This window comes from Equus asinus, chromosome 5 (assembly GCF_041296235.1).
Source record: "Equus asinus isolate D_3611 breed Donkey chromosome 5, EquAss-T2T_v2, whole genome shotgun sequence".
NCBI lineage: Eukaryota > Metazoa > Chordata > Mammalia > Perissodactyla > Equidae > Equus > Equus asinus.
Window position 1 is genome coordinate 104,639,514 of NC_091794.1, and position 14,595 is coordinate 104,654,108.

Below are 14,595 nucleotides of genomic sequence, written 5' to 3' on the forward strand. Positions count from 1 at the left end.
AAGCAGAGCGTGTGAACTTCACTGCTCAGCCACGGGGTCGGCCCCTATAATCATATTTTTAAACAAGGAGGAATAGGCCCTAAGAAAACAGTATAGTATAGTCCAGTGTTCTCAACCACGGGTGATATTTGCTCCACAGGGGACATTTGGCAATATCTGGAGACATTTTTGATTGTCACAACTGGGTAGGGGGAGGGGGTTCTACTGGCATCTAGTGGGTAGAAGCCAGGAATGCTGCCGAACATCCCACAACGCACAGGACAGCCCCCACAACTAGGAATTATCTAACCCAAAATGTCAGTAGTACTGAGGCTGAGAAACCCTGCTGTAGTAGAAAGAGCACAGGCTTAAACCTGTCACTTACAAATTGTGTTAACTTAGGAAAGTCACCTACCTCCTCTGAGCCTGATCCCTCACTTACAAAATAAAAAACATTAATACTGTAAGAGACAAAGCACCAGGCACACAGCAGGGGTTTGACAAATGTCAGTTCCCTTCTCTAGGGGCTATTTCAAGACAGTGAGGAACACTTTGATGTCTAGGATCAAACTTCTTTATAAACACCAAATTTACATACTAGAAGGTTTCTCTAGCTGGAACTGACCTGAGAGCCCAGATCTTTTAACCTGAGGAGGAGGACAAATAAGATGACGTTTACTGTGGGTATTATCCCCAAGCACCCTAGAAGTGGAGTTGGAGAGAGAGAATATTAGTTTTGTAGCCCCCAGTATCCAAGCAGGACTCTTAGGCCTGGCCTCAAACCATGGTGTGCTCAGGGGCTTATCCAGGCCCTATCAGTACATTAGTGGGAGAGATGGGGAGGACAGAGGAAAAATGGGCTAGGAACACCTCTAAGAAGGTTTCCGGGTTGAACTCTGTTCTGTGAGCCTAAAAGCGACTCTAGGGCTCTAGCTACCACATGTACCTGGTTCCTCCCCTAAAAGGGGCTTCTATTCAGGAAAAGCTGATTTGGAGATATTTTTAAGGCTGGTCTCTCGTGTTTCTCCTAAACCTGGCTCACTGCCTCTAGAAAAAGGACACAATGATGCATGTCTCCTTCATACAGACACGGCATTTTTCACAGAAACACTTTAGCCTTTTGTAATAGAGAAAAAATGTTGTCCTCAGTAAAATTTTTCCACCCCATTTTGAACACAGATCGTCAGAGCTATGCACTAACTGGAAAGTCAAAGTGAGTCTGATCCCTTTTCTGGAAAATATTTCAAGCCTTTAAACACTGTGAAGTGATTTATATTTGACACACAAATCCCAACAGAAGAGCAATTCTTCTTGAGACACAGAAAGCGTTCAAAAGCTCCAATCAAGAGAACATTTCAACCCTCTCACTAACAATGATATTTCTGTTAGCCAGAGCCAAGGTAAGACTTTATTATTTGACTCCAAGAAATTATATACCTTTAGTCTATCAACAGAATAATATTTCCAGGCTGCTTATATATGAAAAATATGATAGGTGGGACAACTAGCTGATAGTTCAGGAAGCCAGATCAATAACAATAAAGCAAACCCCAAAAGAAATTGTTCTGCAGATGGAACAAATATATCCAAGCCTCCTGCTCAAATAAACATCATCTTCAAACAAAGAAGCTGCGAATCACAGCCAGCTTATCATCTGCCTGCAACCCGCCCACTGCGAGCAGCGAGAAGCGAGAACGTAGAGCCACGGCGGGCTTGAAGCCTGCTGGAAGGGACACAGGCTTTGAAGTCAGACGCCCAGGTCTGAGTTCCGATTACTTCTCCACTTACTAGCTGCGTGACTTTAAGAGTTACTTAACCCCCTCCAAGCTTCTACTTCTGCCTCTGTAAAATGGGAAAGAAGTCACCCACTTTGCAGACTTGTGAGAATTAAGGGTCGGTAAGTGCCTGGCTCATGGTAGGGCTCGGTAAGAGGGGACTAGCATTCCTATTACTGAACTTTGAAAAAGTTCACACAAACATTAAATGTCTACTTTGCTAGACTTCCTAAAGGCGTATGGGAGACCGTGACTTCTCCCTAAAAAAAAATCTCAAGACTGAAAAATTCACTGAACAGGACATTGAAATGTCAGGCATATTTAAACATATAAACATAAGAATAATCTTGACAATTTTTTTTCCTTTTTTTGCATAAGCAAGAAGTTTTTCCCAGCCTTTTTACTTACTGGTTTATATTTACAACATATCTGATGACATTACACACTACTAGAATGAAATTGACATTGGTTCCAAAGGTCTCCTTTTGGATTTGCATTGAAGGATTTCTTCAGATCAGACTTTTTCAGGTCTATGCTCAGTCATAAAATCTTACAGCAGTGTATCATAAAATAACACAAGCTCCATCAGGAATAATAGTAACAGCTACCATCTGTGCCTAGCAGCATGCCAGAATTACCTTGTTTAATTATTATCTCCGCCCTACGAGTCGGCAAGACTTGGATAGATAAATGGGTAACGCAAGTCAAAACCACCTTCCCTTCTATTATTTGTATAGGCCAAAAGCCTTTTTTCCTCCTTAAACAGTATCATTTCTTCCTTTCCCAAGTCACTTTGCATATTAAAACGCCCCACAGCTTACAGCGAGGTTGACTTTAAGGATCTGGTTTAATTCTGAACTACTTTTATTTTTTTTTAAGGCAACAGAGACATCTTTTGGCCAACAAAAGAAACTGCGGGGTTACAGGAACACTAAGTACAGTAGAGTACACCACACTGATATGCCATCATCTGTTTATCTTTTCAGTGATTCCTCAGTCCTTTGATGTTCTAAAGCGACATGGACTTGGCCCACAAAAGGAAAGGTCTTGATAAAGAAAGGCAAAGTCATGGGGCCGGCCCCGTGGCCGAGTGGTTAAGTTTACGCGCTCTGCTGCGGCGGCCCAGGGTTTTGCTGGTTTGGATCCTGGGTACGGACATGGCACTACTCGTCAGGCCATGATGAGGCGGCGTCCCTCATGCCACAACTAAAGGGACCCACAACTGAAATATACAACTATGTGCTGGGGGCATTTGGGGAGAAAAAGTAGAAAGAAAGGAAAAAAAAAGAAAGGCCAAGTCTGGGTAAGGATGTGCCACCTGAAATGCAGCTCGATCTGAATGGATCCTTGGGTAGTGCCGCTGTTCTTGGAGGGCTGAAAGACACAGCTGAATACGTTTGTCACGCCAGGACTGGTCTTCTGCCCAGCATAGCGCGTGTCAAAAGCCATCATGGAATGGGAAACCAAGTTAACGGACTTGGTTTGGTTGGAAAAGCTCTCATAGAGCAGTTTACATTTCTTGAAGTCAAACCTAAAAGGGAGAAAACAGACGAGAGGTTAAGCTCTTCTATTTTACAAAATTATGTAAGTCCAAGATAAAAGAACAAAATTATAACTATACCTAAGTTCTACGAAGGAAGATAACTTGCACTGAGACCTTTCATTGATTTTGTTAGCAGACTCCTCAAAATGGATTTAGTGTCATCGTGCCCTGTCTCTCGCTTTCCATTGCCAAAGAGCTAATCTTCTCCATGGGAACTTCATGTACCACAGGAATAACAATACCACATATTTATTGTATTCTTGGTTCAGTAGCATTCTCACTTCTCACCTCAAGTCTAAGAAGGCTGTATGTCTGTAATAATCCCCACGGGATGCCAAAGGTCCCTCTAGACCTTCGTCCGTCAACTCCTGGCCTGACTGGAGGACCCTCTCTCCAGAGCCGGCTGAACTTTTACATAAGACCACTCTACCTTACTGGGAACAACCAGAACAAATGAGACTCTTCACTTAGCGAAATAATATAACTGATCCACCAGCAGGAAATGCATTTGGGACTGCCTTTTTTTCCTTAGTAACAGAGAAAGCGGCAATGAGCAATTCATAATTACTCACTAATTCATAATTCATATGAATTCATAACTACCATCATGACAATCTGTACAGAATTGCTCTGTACTGGAAAAAACTGAGGGCACAGCCAGTCATCAGAAAAAGTTGCTGGCTTACAAGACAATCAGTCTGGGAGCCAGCTTTACTATATCATATTCTCATTAGCTGAGTTAGGTACAGACCAGGATGGACTTTGAAGGAAAAGACAAAACAAAAGACAGAGTGCTTCGTGGGGAAATTATTACCCTTGAAATCCTGTTTTCAAATGTCGAATTACTTTTCCAGCCATATGATGTCATGCTAATCAAAAACTCTTATCTGGAAAATAGGAGTAATACCTACCCAACCTTACATGACTGTCAGGAGATGAAATTGAAAGGTTATCAAGTGTGAAAACACAATACACTCTTGAAGGTTCTATACCAGTAATCACAAATTCCTGGTCTACACTGATCAAGCAAATGATATAAACAAGAGAATTGCTAGGTAAGCACATGCCCTGTGTAAGGCAGCCCAAGTTGCTACTCAGCTTCCAGGTGCTTCCAAGGGAGAACATGGGCCCAGTACTGCCAAACTTCCCAATTTTTCAAAAGAAGCTGAAACCCAAACTTTTTACGTGAAATCCCACAATTTTTGAATGTTGGCCAGTGAAGTAGTCATCAGTGCCACTCACCAGCTAGTTTTTAGTCTCTCTCTACGCAGACACATGGTAAGACTGTACTTCCCGATTCCTCTGTGCTTGCGTGGGGCCACGTTCTGGCCCCCTGAGGTTTGCAGAGCATTTAACTGCCGCTCGAGACCACTGCAGAGTTCTTGTTTTTCTCACTGGCACACCAAGATGCTGGAGTGACTACAGTAAGCAGAGCAGCCCGAGACCCACAATGGACACACGGCATGAAGAGAAAAATCCCTTTGCTGTTCTAAGTCACTGCTATTTTGGAGTGCTGGTTACGACAGCATAACCTCAGCTTTCTTGACTGATACAGCAATGAATTTAAACTTTTAAAAAGCACTGTGTAGACCAACCAGAAAGCACTCTGCAGACCACATTCAGCCATGAACCACCACTGTGTAACTTCCACTCTATGCTAAAGCAAAATATGTGTATTATTTGTATTGCCATAACTGTAAAAGAATACAATTAAAGCCACACCTGGCCAGGGACCCAGCGCCTTCTTTTCCTTTTGGGTCTTTCAGCTCCAGACTTACATTCACCATATCAATGAGGAAACACATGCACGTGTACACCTCTCCACTCAGAATAGTCTGCAAAGGGAAAACGCAATCAATCTACTGCTGATGATGCCAACCTAAAAATGGAGTTAATATGTCAAGAAATCCAATCTGCTTGTTGTTCCATCTTCTTTCCCCAGGTGAATTTGAGGAATTTATACACAGAGTGGCCACCAACTGAGACTATGAGAGTTAGGGAAGAACGTTAAGATCTCACGTGAATTCTCGGATCTTGCAGATCATAAGGCCGCATAAATTCCTCTATGGGTTCTCCAAGGTTGTTCTCTAACAAACCACGGATCAGCTTGTATTTGTACAAGTCCAGGGAGCAGTGAACTGAGGAGAGATTGCCATGGATAGATATGTCTGGCACAGTATGACTTATTTCTCTATGAAAAAAGAAAAAAGGTCACTTTCACAAACAAATCACTAACTCAACATTGACACAGCCCACGTTCAAATGTAAAAGCTCAAATGTGCCAGCTACATTATCAACCAGTTAATTTCAAACTTCCAAAGACAAAAGTTTCACCTGGCTCCCATGAAGCAAATTGGTACGACTAAGCGTCATGCTTCAGCTACAAAAAGTCCCTTTCCTCCCAAAATATACATTTACAAAGGCCCCAAATCTGAGTTAACTAAGTAATCTATTAATAAGGAAAAATCTCATGAGACTCAGAAATAGCTTAAGCATTACAGTTGGGAATGCAATAAAGCACAGTGACAAGCTCTGTAACTCATCAGATTTAGTGATAACTAACGGCAGAAACCAGTGTCTCATGCTGAGCCCAGATGGGACGTTAGGATAAAATCTGAATCAGTTACTTGTCTTAGCTGAGACGGCAGAAGTAAAGTGAAGACGCCAGGGTTAGGAGGTAATACACCTCATCCCAACACTGCAGAGCTTTTTCTCTACTCTGTTCCCCCAAGGGTGCAGTAAGCATCAGGGTCCTGCAGACACTACACTCTGAGTATAGAAAGCGGAGGGTTAGGATGTGAAGTGGAAGAGGAAGATAAAAAGTTACTTTGTCGACAGAGAAAAACGTATATACAAGAAAGAGAAAAAGGACCAGTGACGCAATCAACAAAGAAAAGCTGGAAAAGATTCCCAAGCGTTCTCTTGGGTTCCTGTTTCCGTGGTGTGAGAAGCTAATGGGGTACCTTGTGTTCAGTTACCACCTTCCACCTGGGCTAACAGAGTATAATCATCTGCACATAAACACTGATAGAAGTGGGTAACATTTAGACAAGCAGAGTAGCAAAGCACAGTTTTTTTTTTTTGGAAAGCGTTACTTGAAAAGAAAACAAAGTGTTCGATTTCTAAACAATGAAGCTCCTCTTAAGACTGCAAAGCCAGTAAAATCAAATACAGCTCATGCCAACCATAACTGAACACCAGCCAGGGAGCACTTGAACCACAAGTAAGAATCAAATGCAAAAAACCCAACGAGAACGGCTAAACGTATCATTAATCCACAGAGAGAGGAACAAGTGACACCAAGTGACTTGACCAAAAGCCCAAGAACTGCAAAGGGAGTGGCCGAAAAGGGATTAAAACCATACTCCATCCAAATAAGGAGATGGCTTCTCTAGATGCTACGAATGAAGATCTCCTTCATGACTTTACAGCCACACCGCAGCTTTCCCTGGAGTTGAGATGCAAATGTTGCTGCTTCCTCCAAAATTAATGCCCCAACTGAAAGACATCACACACTAGCCAGCAGCTCTCAGTCCAGCACATGGGCCAGGCAAGCCTAAGCACCAGCAGAGGACCCTGTTAAGGACAGTCAGGTTCTGGTGGTCTCAGGGAGGGTCTAGGAACATTTATTTTCAAGAAGCTTCCCAGCCAGATATGGAACAAATGACAACTGAAGCAGTGCTCTAAACCACAGAAATAAGCAGCATGTGTTCTGAGGCCAATTAAAAGGTAAATTACAGTCAGTTCATTAGTCTTTATGGAGTACTTTCAGATTGCTTAATGGAGTGAAATAGGCAAAACTGCATCTAAACAGTTACTCTGATGAAATGGAGCTCCAGGGTAAACAGCAATAGCAGGTCCAGAATCTACTGTCTTCACAACACATAATCCACATGTTACTTCTTCCAAAATACTTTCCCTGCCATCACCACCTCCCTACCCCCACCAAAATCCACACCAAATTCACGTCCCTTCCTCTTGGTTTCCAAGGCACCTGCTGCAACCCTACACATACGGTTTATAACACCGAATCCAACACTAAATTAGAATCATCTCCTTACCTTCCTACATCCTTCAACAAAACGTAAGCTCCGTGAGGGCCGAAGTTTTTCTTTCATCATAGGAGCCATGTCTAGTACACAGTAAGGACTCAAACATTTGTTTCATAGATGAAGAAATAAGCGAATACCTATGCTCTTCCAGACTTACGTTAATAGACTTACCTTACTGAATTCCAAGTTATTAAGATTCTACTTACAATACACAGTTATTCGGATCCGAAACACTCACTTGTCCAAGTTCCTTTCCACTTGCAATTTCAGCCTACAAGGCTCAGTTAAGAGGCTTCCTCCTGTCTGTCGTACAAAATAGGAGGGAAAGATCAGGTCTCCACTGTTGTCTTCTGAGGCCTTAGAATACTCTCGTGGACGTCTCTCTGCAGCAAAGATGTCCATGTCTTGTAGATCCACAACAATGCAATCCAGCAGGCAGACATGGTCTTCTACAGGGACCCAAGGAAAGAGAGACGATGAAGAAAACGGGACCCAGAGAGGGCTGGCCCTGAACAAAACTAATGTCAAAGAAGGTTCATTCTGTCTTTGGAAAATGTTTAGAACTGCCTGCTTCAGAAAACTGGGCATCCAGAAGTCTCCATGCTGGCACCAAGGCCTCTCTATGCAACACTCCATGTGCTGGACACTTCCTCCTGGCACCCCTCCACACTAAGCACATACTGTGCCACATTCCTTCAGTGTCTCACTACCATCCTGGGACTCTAACTGAGGCTAAAGGCTTTATGACTAAAATGACGTAGCATGCATCCCTCCCAAGGATATCCTACAGAGGTCTTGTGTAGAGATAATGCTACCCAAAGGTTTACAAAATCTTCCAGCAGTAAACTTCTGTTTCCAAACAAATACCATGTGTAACCTTTCCACTACCACTGATCTAATCCAAACCACCTTCCTTTTTGCCTAGACCCCCATAAACTCCCCTCCAACACACCTACGTAGTTCCATTCTGCCCCCAAAAACCACTCTGCCCACCACATACCTCAGTAATCCTTTAAAAAAATCAATGAGCCCATAACATTCTCCTGCTTTCTACACTTTAATGGCCATGTTTAATCCAAAGCTCTTTCTGTAAAACTCCCCTAAGTCCCCGGAAGACCCTGCATAAGCCCACTGCCTACTTTTCCAACCTCATCTCTAGCCATTCTCCACCTTGCTCATGAAGCCTCAGGGTCACGGGCCTTTGTTTCCCCAAAAATGCCAAGCTCTTCACTGTGTGAACACTCTTACCTATGTTGTCACTGTCCCCTCTGAATCCCACCTGGGTCCTCTCTGTTTTTTTGGCCTACACCATTCTGTCTCTCCAGTAACATTTATCTTAATCCGTCAATATTCAAATGCTGACTTAATGTCTTTCTCATATGATTCACATGGTCACAGGAACCATGTCTAACAGCATGTTAACACACAGGAGAACAAAATATTCTAACACCTGGCATTAACCAGGCATTAAATAAACTAGTTCTTGATCTTCTTGCTATACTGATAATATGTGAAATAGATAAAGGCGGAGCTGATCTGGTAGAAGGGGGCGGGGGATGGGAATGAAAGGCTTCGGAGACTCCCTAGGACACCAACGCGGAATCCCAGGGACACACAGAAGCAGGCTGAAAACCACTACCTTTATCCAATCTTAATCACAGAAGAATTCCAGAAACAAACGGCAAATCCGGAGGAGAAATATTGTTAGGAAAGAGAGTTTTCCATAAAACATCCTAAAGCACTTGTTATAGGCATCCACCTACATGTAAGGCTGGCCTTATTCCTAAGTACCATTGTCATCGTAACAAGAGTAACAGAGGATGACATTTATTCAGCGCACTGTGTGTGCACCCTGCTCCCTGCTCTACATGCGTTCTGTCTACAGACTGGTAGCAAACAGCATGTAGGGTAAGAATTCAGGTTCTGGAGTCAGACTGCCTAAATTCACAGTCCAACTCTGCCATTTACTATGTACACAACAGCAGGCAAGTTAACTTACTTAATCTCTCTAAACCTTTGTCTCATCTGTAAAATGGGGATAAAAATAAAACTCTATATGGGTGTTATGAGGACAAAACGCAATAATTTATGTAAAGAATGTGCCCCAATGCCTGGCACGTAGTAAGAGTTCAACAGCTACTGTGATGATGATGATTCTGATAAGCCCACTTCACCATCAGTGCAACCACAAACCACTGTGCTGTCACCCAGCACTACAAGGCACCGCAGGGAGTGAACTGCTCCTCACGTCTATCTAACAAGACACTGGGCCTCCTGCAGCTCATGGCCCACAGCTCTCAAAGTCCAACCACATTGGACTGATCTTTGTGGCCAATCATATTCTGCCTCCCTCTCTAGCTCCATGGAGCAGCACCTCACTTGTCCACACCATCACCCATCCAGAACACATTTAAAAACTAAAAGGCCCAAATCAGGTTCTCATCTGGAATGACTAATTCTTAAATTCTAGAGAAAAGCGCCAATGGCTGGATGGTTCACGTCTTTTAAAAATTGTTGCTCGGAGTATTTCTGTTGTTACCTAATTCACATTAATATTTTTTAAAAGAGTTGTTTTTTTAGAATTAAATAGTGACTTGCAAGGACAATGTCTGGATAGTGACTTGCAAGGATGTGTCTAAGGATGCAGGAATTGTTCTAGTAATACTGTCACCATCTGGTGGCAACCATCCTGATCTCTAAGAAAAAAGTCCTACTAGACAACCTAAATCTCTTTATTTACACTGTGTCTTGCTAATTCAACCCTACTTTAGAAGTCTAATGCTAAATCCATAGCCTAAGATTCTTAAGCCTTCTACAGCAGTATCAAAATCAGATTATCACTAAAGAAATGCTATCACTTTGTCGACATCTGCTTGTACAGGTTACATCTCCCCTTAGGTTCTCGCACCGGCCTCATGAATTTCCCCGCCGTCATTATGTAGCTCCTTTCTCCTCCTTTACCTGGACTGCTGGAAACCTGGCCGACAGAGGGTGTGGCTTGTTGCCTGTGCTGCTTGGTCGAGGTGCTGGGCACAAACTCACTCTTCAGGCTGCCTAGACTCATTCCCGCAGGAGGCATCATGAATAGCCCCTGGGAATGGGTCCCCTTCGGCTCCTCCGCACTGGTTGTTTTCCTCAGACTGTGTTTGGGCGTACCCGCTGGGGAAGCTGAAGGCACAGATTCCTGGGAAGAAATAAAATAAAAACAGAAGGCAGGAATGGAGGTGACATCTTTACTATCCTGGAAGTTCCATCCCAGTCCCTGGGCTCTTCAAAGACTCACCGGGCACTTCCCAACCACCCAGATCCCATCAACAAAAGGGTAACAGGGTCATGACATTTATGCCACATGTAATTATTTGCAGAGATGTTACATATAATTCAATACTTGTTGAAAACTATAGCAATTGTGCAGGAAGATATTATCTTTGGCTTAAGAGCGCATGTCAAAATGCTAATTGCCAGTGGTTTAATCTAGCTCAAAGGCAACAAAAACAAATCACTCAGCCATATGATATACGTTGCTTGGCTGGAGGGGAGGGGCTATTGTTCTAAGAAAATGTATCTAACAGCAATATGGCTCCAATGGAACTCAACTATGGTAATGAGTCTGCACGTTCTAGAAGTCTCCCTCATGGGTTTACATTTCTCATCTCTCTCAGTAACTGTGCAAATGAAAACAAAATGGAAAACACAGGCAGTCAGCCATTCCTACTATGTTTCTGTTCAAGAACATTAAAATTAAGGGCTAATCCAGAGTAAAATAAATTCTATAATTCTATTGAAAATACTACACACTTTTCTTACATATGTACTTTCAGTTAATTTCAACAGGGGTAACTCTTTTTCACCAGAATGATTCAGTAATTGACTTTTAAACTTCCCATGGTCTCTTCACCAAAGCCTCAGAGCTACGTATCTGTGTGGCCCCTCCATCATGGGTTTGTTTTAATCCATCCATTCTCAGAGCAAGTTGGAGGAGGGGAAGGACGGTTTTCCCTACAGTACCGCCTTGTATGTTTATTCCTCTCAGCATTTAAAAAGGAGATGAAAATACTGCTCTCTTTCACAGTTATCTTGAGTAGTAATTACATGTAACCGTGAAAGAAACCAGTTCTTAATTTCTGCAATTTTTTTGCAAGTCAAATTACTAGGTAAATGCTATTATTTAAGCATTCCAACATTAGAAACCTTCCCTCTTGCTTAGTTTATTTAAACTCTAAAGAGTATTTGTTGCTCTTTCATTTGATTCTTCTCTACATCCTCTCTGTAGTTGGTTTAAATAAATCAATGGCTTGAGGAGATTAACTCAAAGTTTTTGAAAGATTGACTTAGAAATTACGGTTTAAGAACAAGCTATAGTTGAGAAAGATAAAAGGAAAAGCCTATGTAAAAATTCAAACCTGCGCTCATTAAGACATGGATTTACGTACAATTCTAAACACACAGGAGTCACAGAACTCAAAGGCAAAGAACCCATGTGCAAGCTTTGGGCTCAGGATTGTTTCCTGTTCTTTAACCACTGGAACGCATGGCAGACAAACCTCACACATGCAAATAAGGTACACGCATTATTCACTTCATCTGGGCTTAGACCAACCGAGCTTGACTGTACGCATAGAGAGGTAAGCTTCACAGACAGGTTTATCTGATTACAAACACGTTACAAGCGACACACTCCAAGCAGCCCTTATGGAATTCCACAGAACAACCACTGGTGCAGAACAGGTAAGGCTTCTCCAGGATTTAAGGAAACAAAGTAAGATCACCAAGAAACTACTACCTAGAGCTAAAAAAAAAAAAAAAGAAATTGCTTTTAATGGACCTTAAGAAGGAATTCTCTACACAGAAGTGATTCACCAAAAAAAAAAAGTGATAAGCAGGCTTTCCTCAGCAACAAGATATTTTAAATTTTCTTTAAGTATACGAGTGTGAATTGACTGCTGAATCCCATAAGGATTTTCAGAATAACCAGGAGGCAAAAAAGCATATTATACCTTGAAGAAAAAGCGATCCTTGTATGCACTGCCACTTAAAATCAAATCCTCGAAAACAAATACAGGGAAATTTTTTCACTAAAATGCTACAAACTATGTGCTGTTATTTGGCTTACTTAACAAAATAGAAACTCTTTTGCAAAAATTTCTTGAAATATTTTGGCAATTCTTTAGAGACTAACTTCAGAGTCAGCTCATGAGCCCACATATAGATAAATCTGATATACAAAATCAGTTTTTCACCTTTTTAGGAAGAGCAGAGAAACAAAAATGGTATTATTGAACTTGATCACCCACTTTGGCTCTAACTGATCTCTTTCTAAAAAGTTTAGGCCTCAAAACAAAGATTTCCCACAAACAAATATATAACAAAGAACTTACTATTGGTTCAAAAAATGGTTCCCAAGGAGGAATTCAACTCTCCCTTGGGCAGTAATGGCAGCAGAGCTGGGACAAAGACGCACTATTCTGAGGTGGCACTGGGGACATCGTTCACGTGCAAACGCAAGCGCTGATACTTTTGCTTAATATCTAATCATACTAATTATAAATACCTCTTACTCAGGAAAAGTGAGTACAAAACTTTAGAAGCAGTTACCAATCTTTCTTTTTATGAAGGGATCTTTCTGTCATGTTCTTTAAGATTCTAGTCAGTGAACAGCAAAATGCTCACCATTCAACTATAAAAACAGATCTTCTTCATTAAGACCAAAGTTACTAGCTCTCTCCTAGGCCAACTGTGAAAAAACGATGGTGACTGATTTTACTTTTACTATCTTAAGAAATATACATAAGCAGAAGCTTCTTTCTCAGCTTTCACAGCAGCATCTGGCAGTAAGGCCTATTACCCAACAGGAGGGCTTCCTGCAGCAAGGTAAACGCGCGAGTTCTCAACCATCACGCCTCTGAAGACACGTCCATGAACCTGGCCGTGCTCTCCCTGTTGCACTGCGAAACTGCTATTTTGGTTTCACCCTCTGCTCTCATCACCTAACACTGGTTTATATGAGCGCTGGAAGTGAGGTGATATTTGAACAACTTGCCCTCCAACCCTTCATCCAAACACCCCTACTCGGTCCTGAGCCCAAGGTCACGACACATGAACATGGTCCCGTGGTTCTCATCTTCACTCGTCTCCTTACCTATTCCCACTCACTGAATCCAATATGTCCGGTTCAGGACATTTAGGTTAGTAATAGTGAGTAAATGGATGAGTGAGAAGTAAAACAAACGAAGAAAAATATGCAGACAGAAATCTGAAAATAATAACATTATTTGAATTTAGGTATTATCAACAAATATGGTCTTTCTATTACTTTCTCACTCAAGTTAGGTCCTCGGCAAAGTCCTGGTACGGACTACCACCCTAGTCACTTTCTTTCAAAAAGTAACTGCTCAAATTTATATCTTTTCTGTGATAATCTTTGGAGTCCGTCCATCTAAGTTATTTTAATGAACTCACTGCCATACCTTTTAGAAAATTCAAAAGAGCTACAGCCATTCAGGAAAGGGCCAGTGAGAGACATAGCAGGAACAGCCTTTGCCCCATAAACCTAGTCCTCACACTGGGAGGTAGAATCGGATCAGGCTAAGAGCACGGAGGACATACTGAAGGCAGACACATCAAAGTCTCAAGTCCACACTGCACTCCTTACTAGCTGTATAACCCAAAAGAAATGACTTAACCTATCTAAGTCTCAATTTCTTTATCAGGAAAAATGGTGTTAATAATACCAGACACCTCTTAGGTAGTTAATGAGGACAAAATGAACAAATATGTAAAGAGATTAGCACAGGCTGATGTATAATAAGCATTCAACAAACATCAGCTATTTATCACTAGTATTACCGTTAGTCAAGATCTTACAATCAAATCTTATGTACATCCTCCTTCAAAAGCTCTCTCTCCCCATATTATGGGCCGTTAGACTAAACAGGAACACAACTAGCTGGGAATTTCAGTAAGTGCTTTTCTGATACTGAATAAGCAGATAGAATAAAAAGCTGCCGTCGAAACCAGCAAGGTTTCATTAAAACACACTCCAGGAAGGACGAGACCGCCTCTAGGTCCAGCAGTGTTACTCAGCCTCCTCAGCCGCAAAAATGGAGGGAGGGGCTGATGACACCACGTCCAAGGTGCTCCCAGCACTGTCTATAATTTATTAGGTGCTCCTACTTTTATCATTTATTCTCAAATCCTAGTTTTTCCAAATGCAAAATGAAAATAACAACAAACTTCATCCCAATTA

General features: G+C 41.9%; 1 protein-coding gene across 12 annotated transcripts in view; it reads right to left on the minus strand.

Moving 5' to 3' along the window:
• The window catches only part of VPS13D (vacuolar protein sorting 13 homolog D), a 245,422-nt gene that overhangs the window by 174,962 nt on the left and 55,865 nt on the right, over nt 1–14,595 (minus strand). For all 12 annotated transcript variants that reach the window (XR_011503621.1, XR_011503620.1, XR_011503622.1 and 9 more), the window contains 5 exons: nt 10,311–10,533; nt 7,588–7,798; nt 5,317–5,488; nt 5,020–5,132; nt 3,073–3,285 (listed from right to left, as the gene is read on the minus strand). Coding sequence is in view for 8 of the 12 variants with exons in the window: in XM_070511027.1 (XP_070367128.1) it covers nt 3,073–3,285; nt 5,020–5,132; nt 5,317–5,488; nt 7,588–7,798; nt 10,311–10,533 (932 nt within the window). In the remaining 4 variants the exon portion in view is untranslated. The remainder of the gene's footprint in view (nt 1–3,072; nt 3,286–5,019; nt 5,133–5,316; nt 5,489–7,587; nt 7,799–10,310; nt 10,534–14,595) is intronic.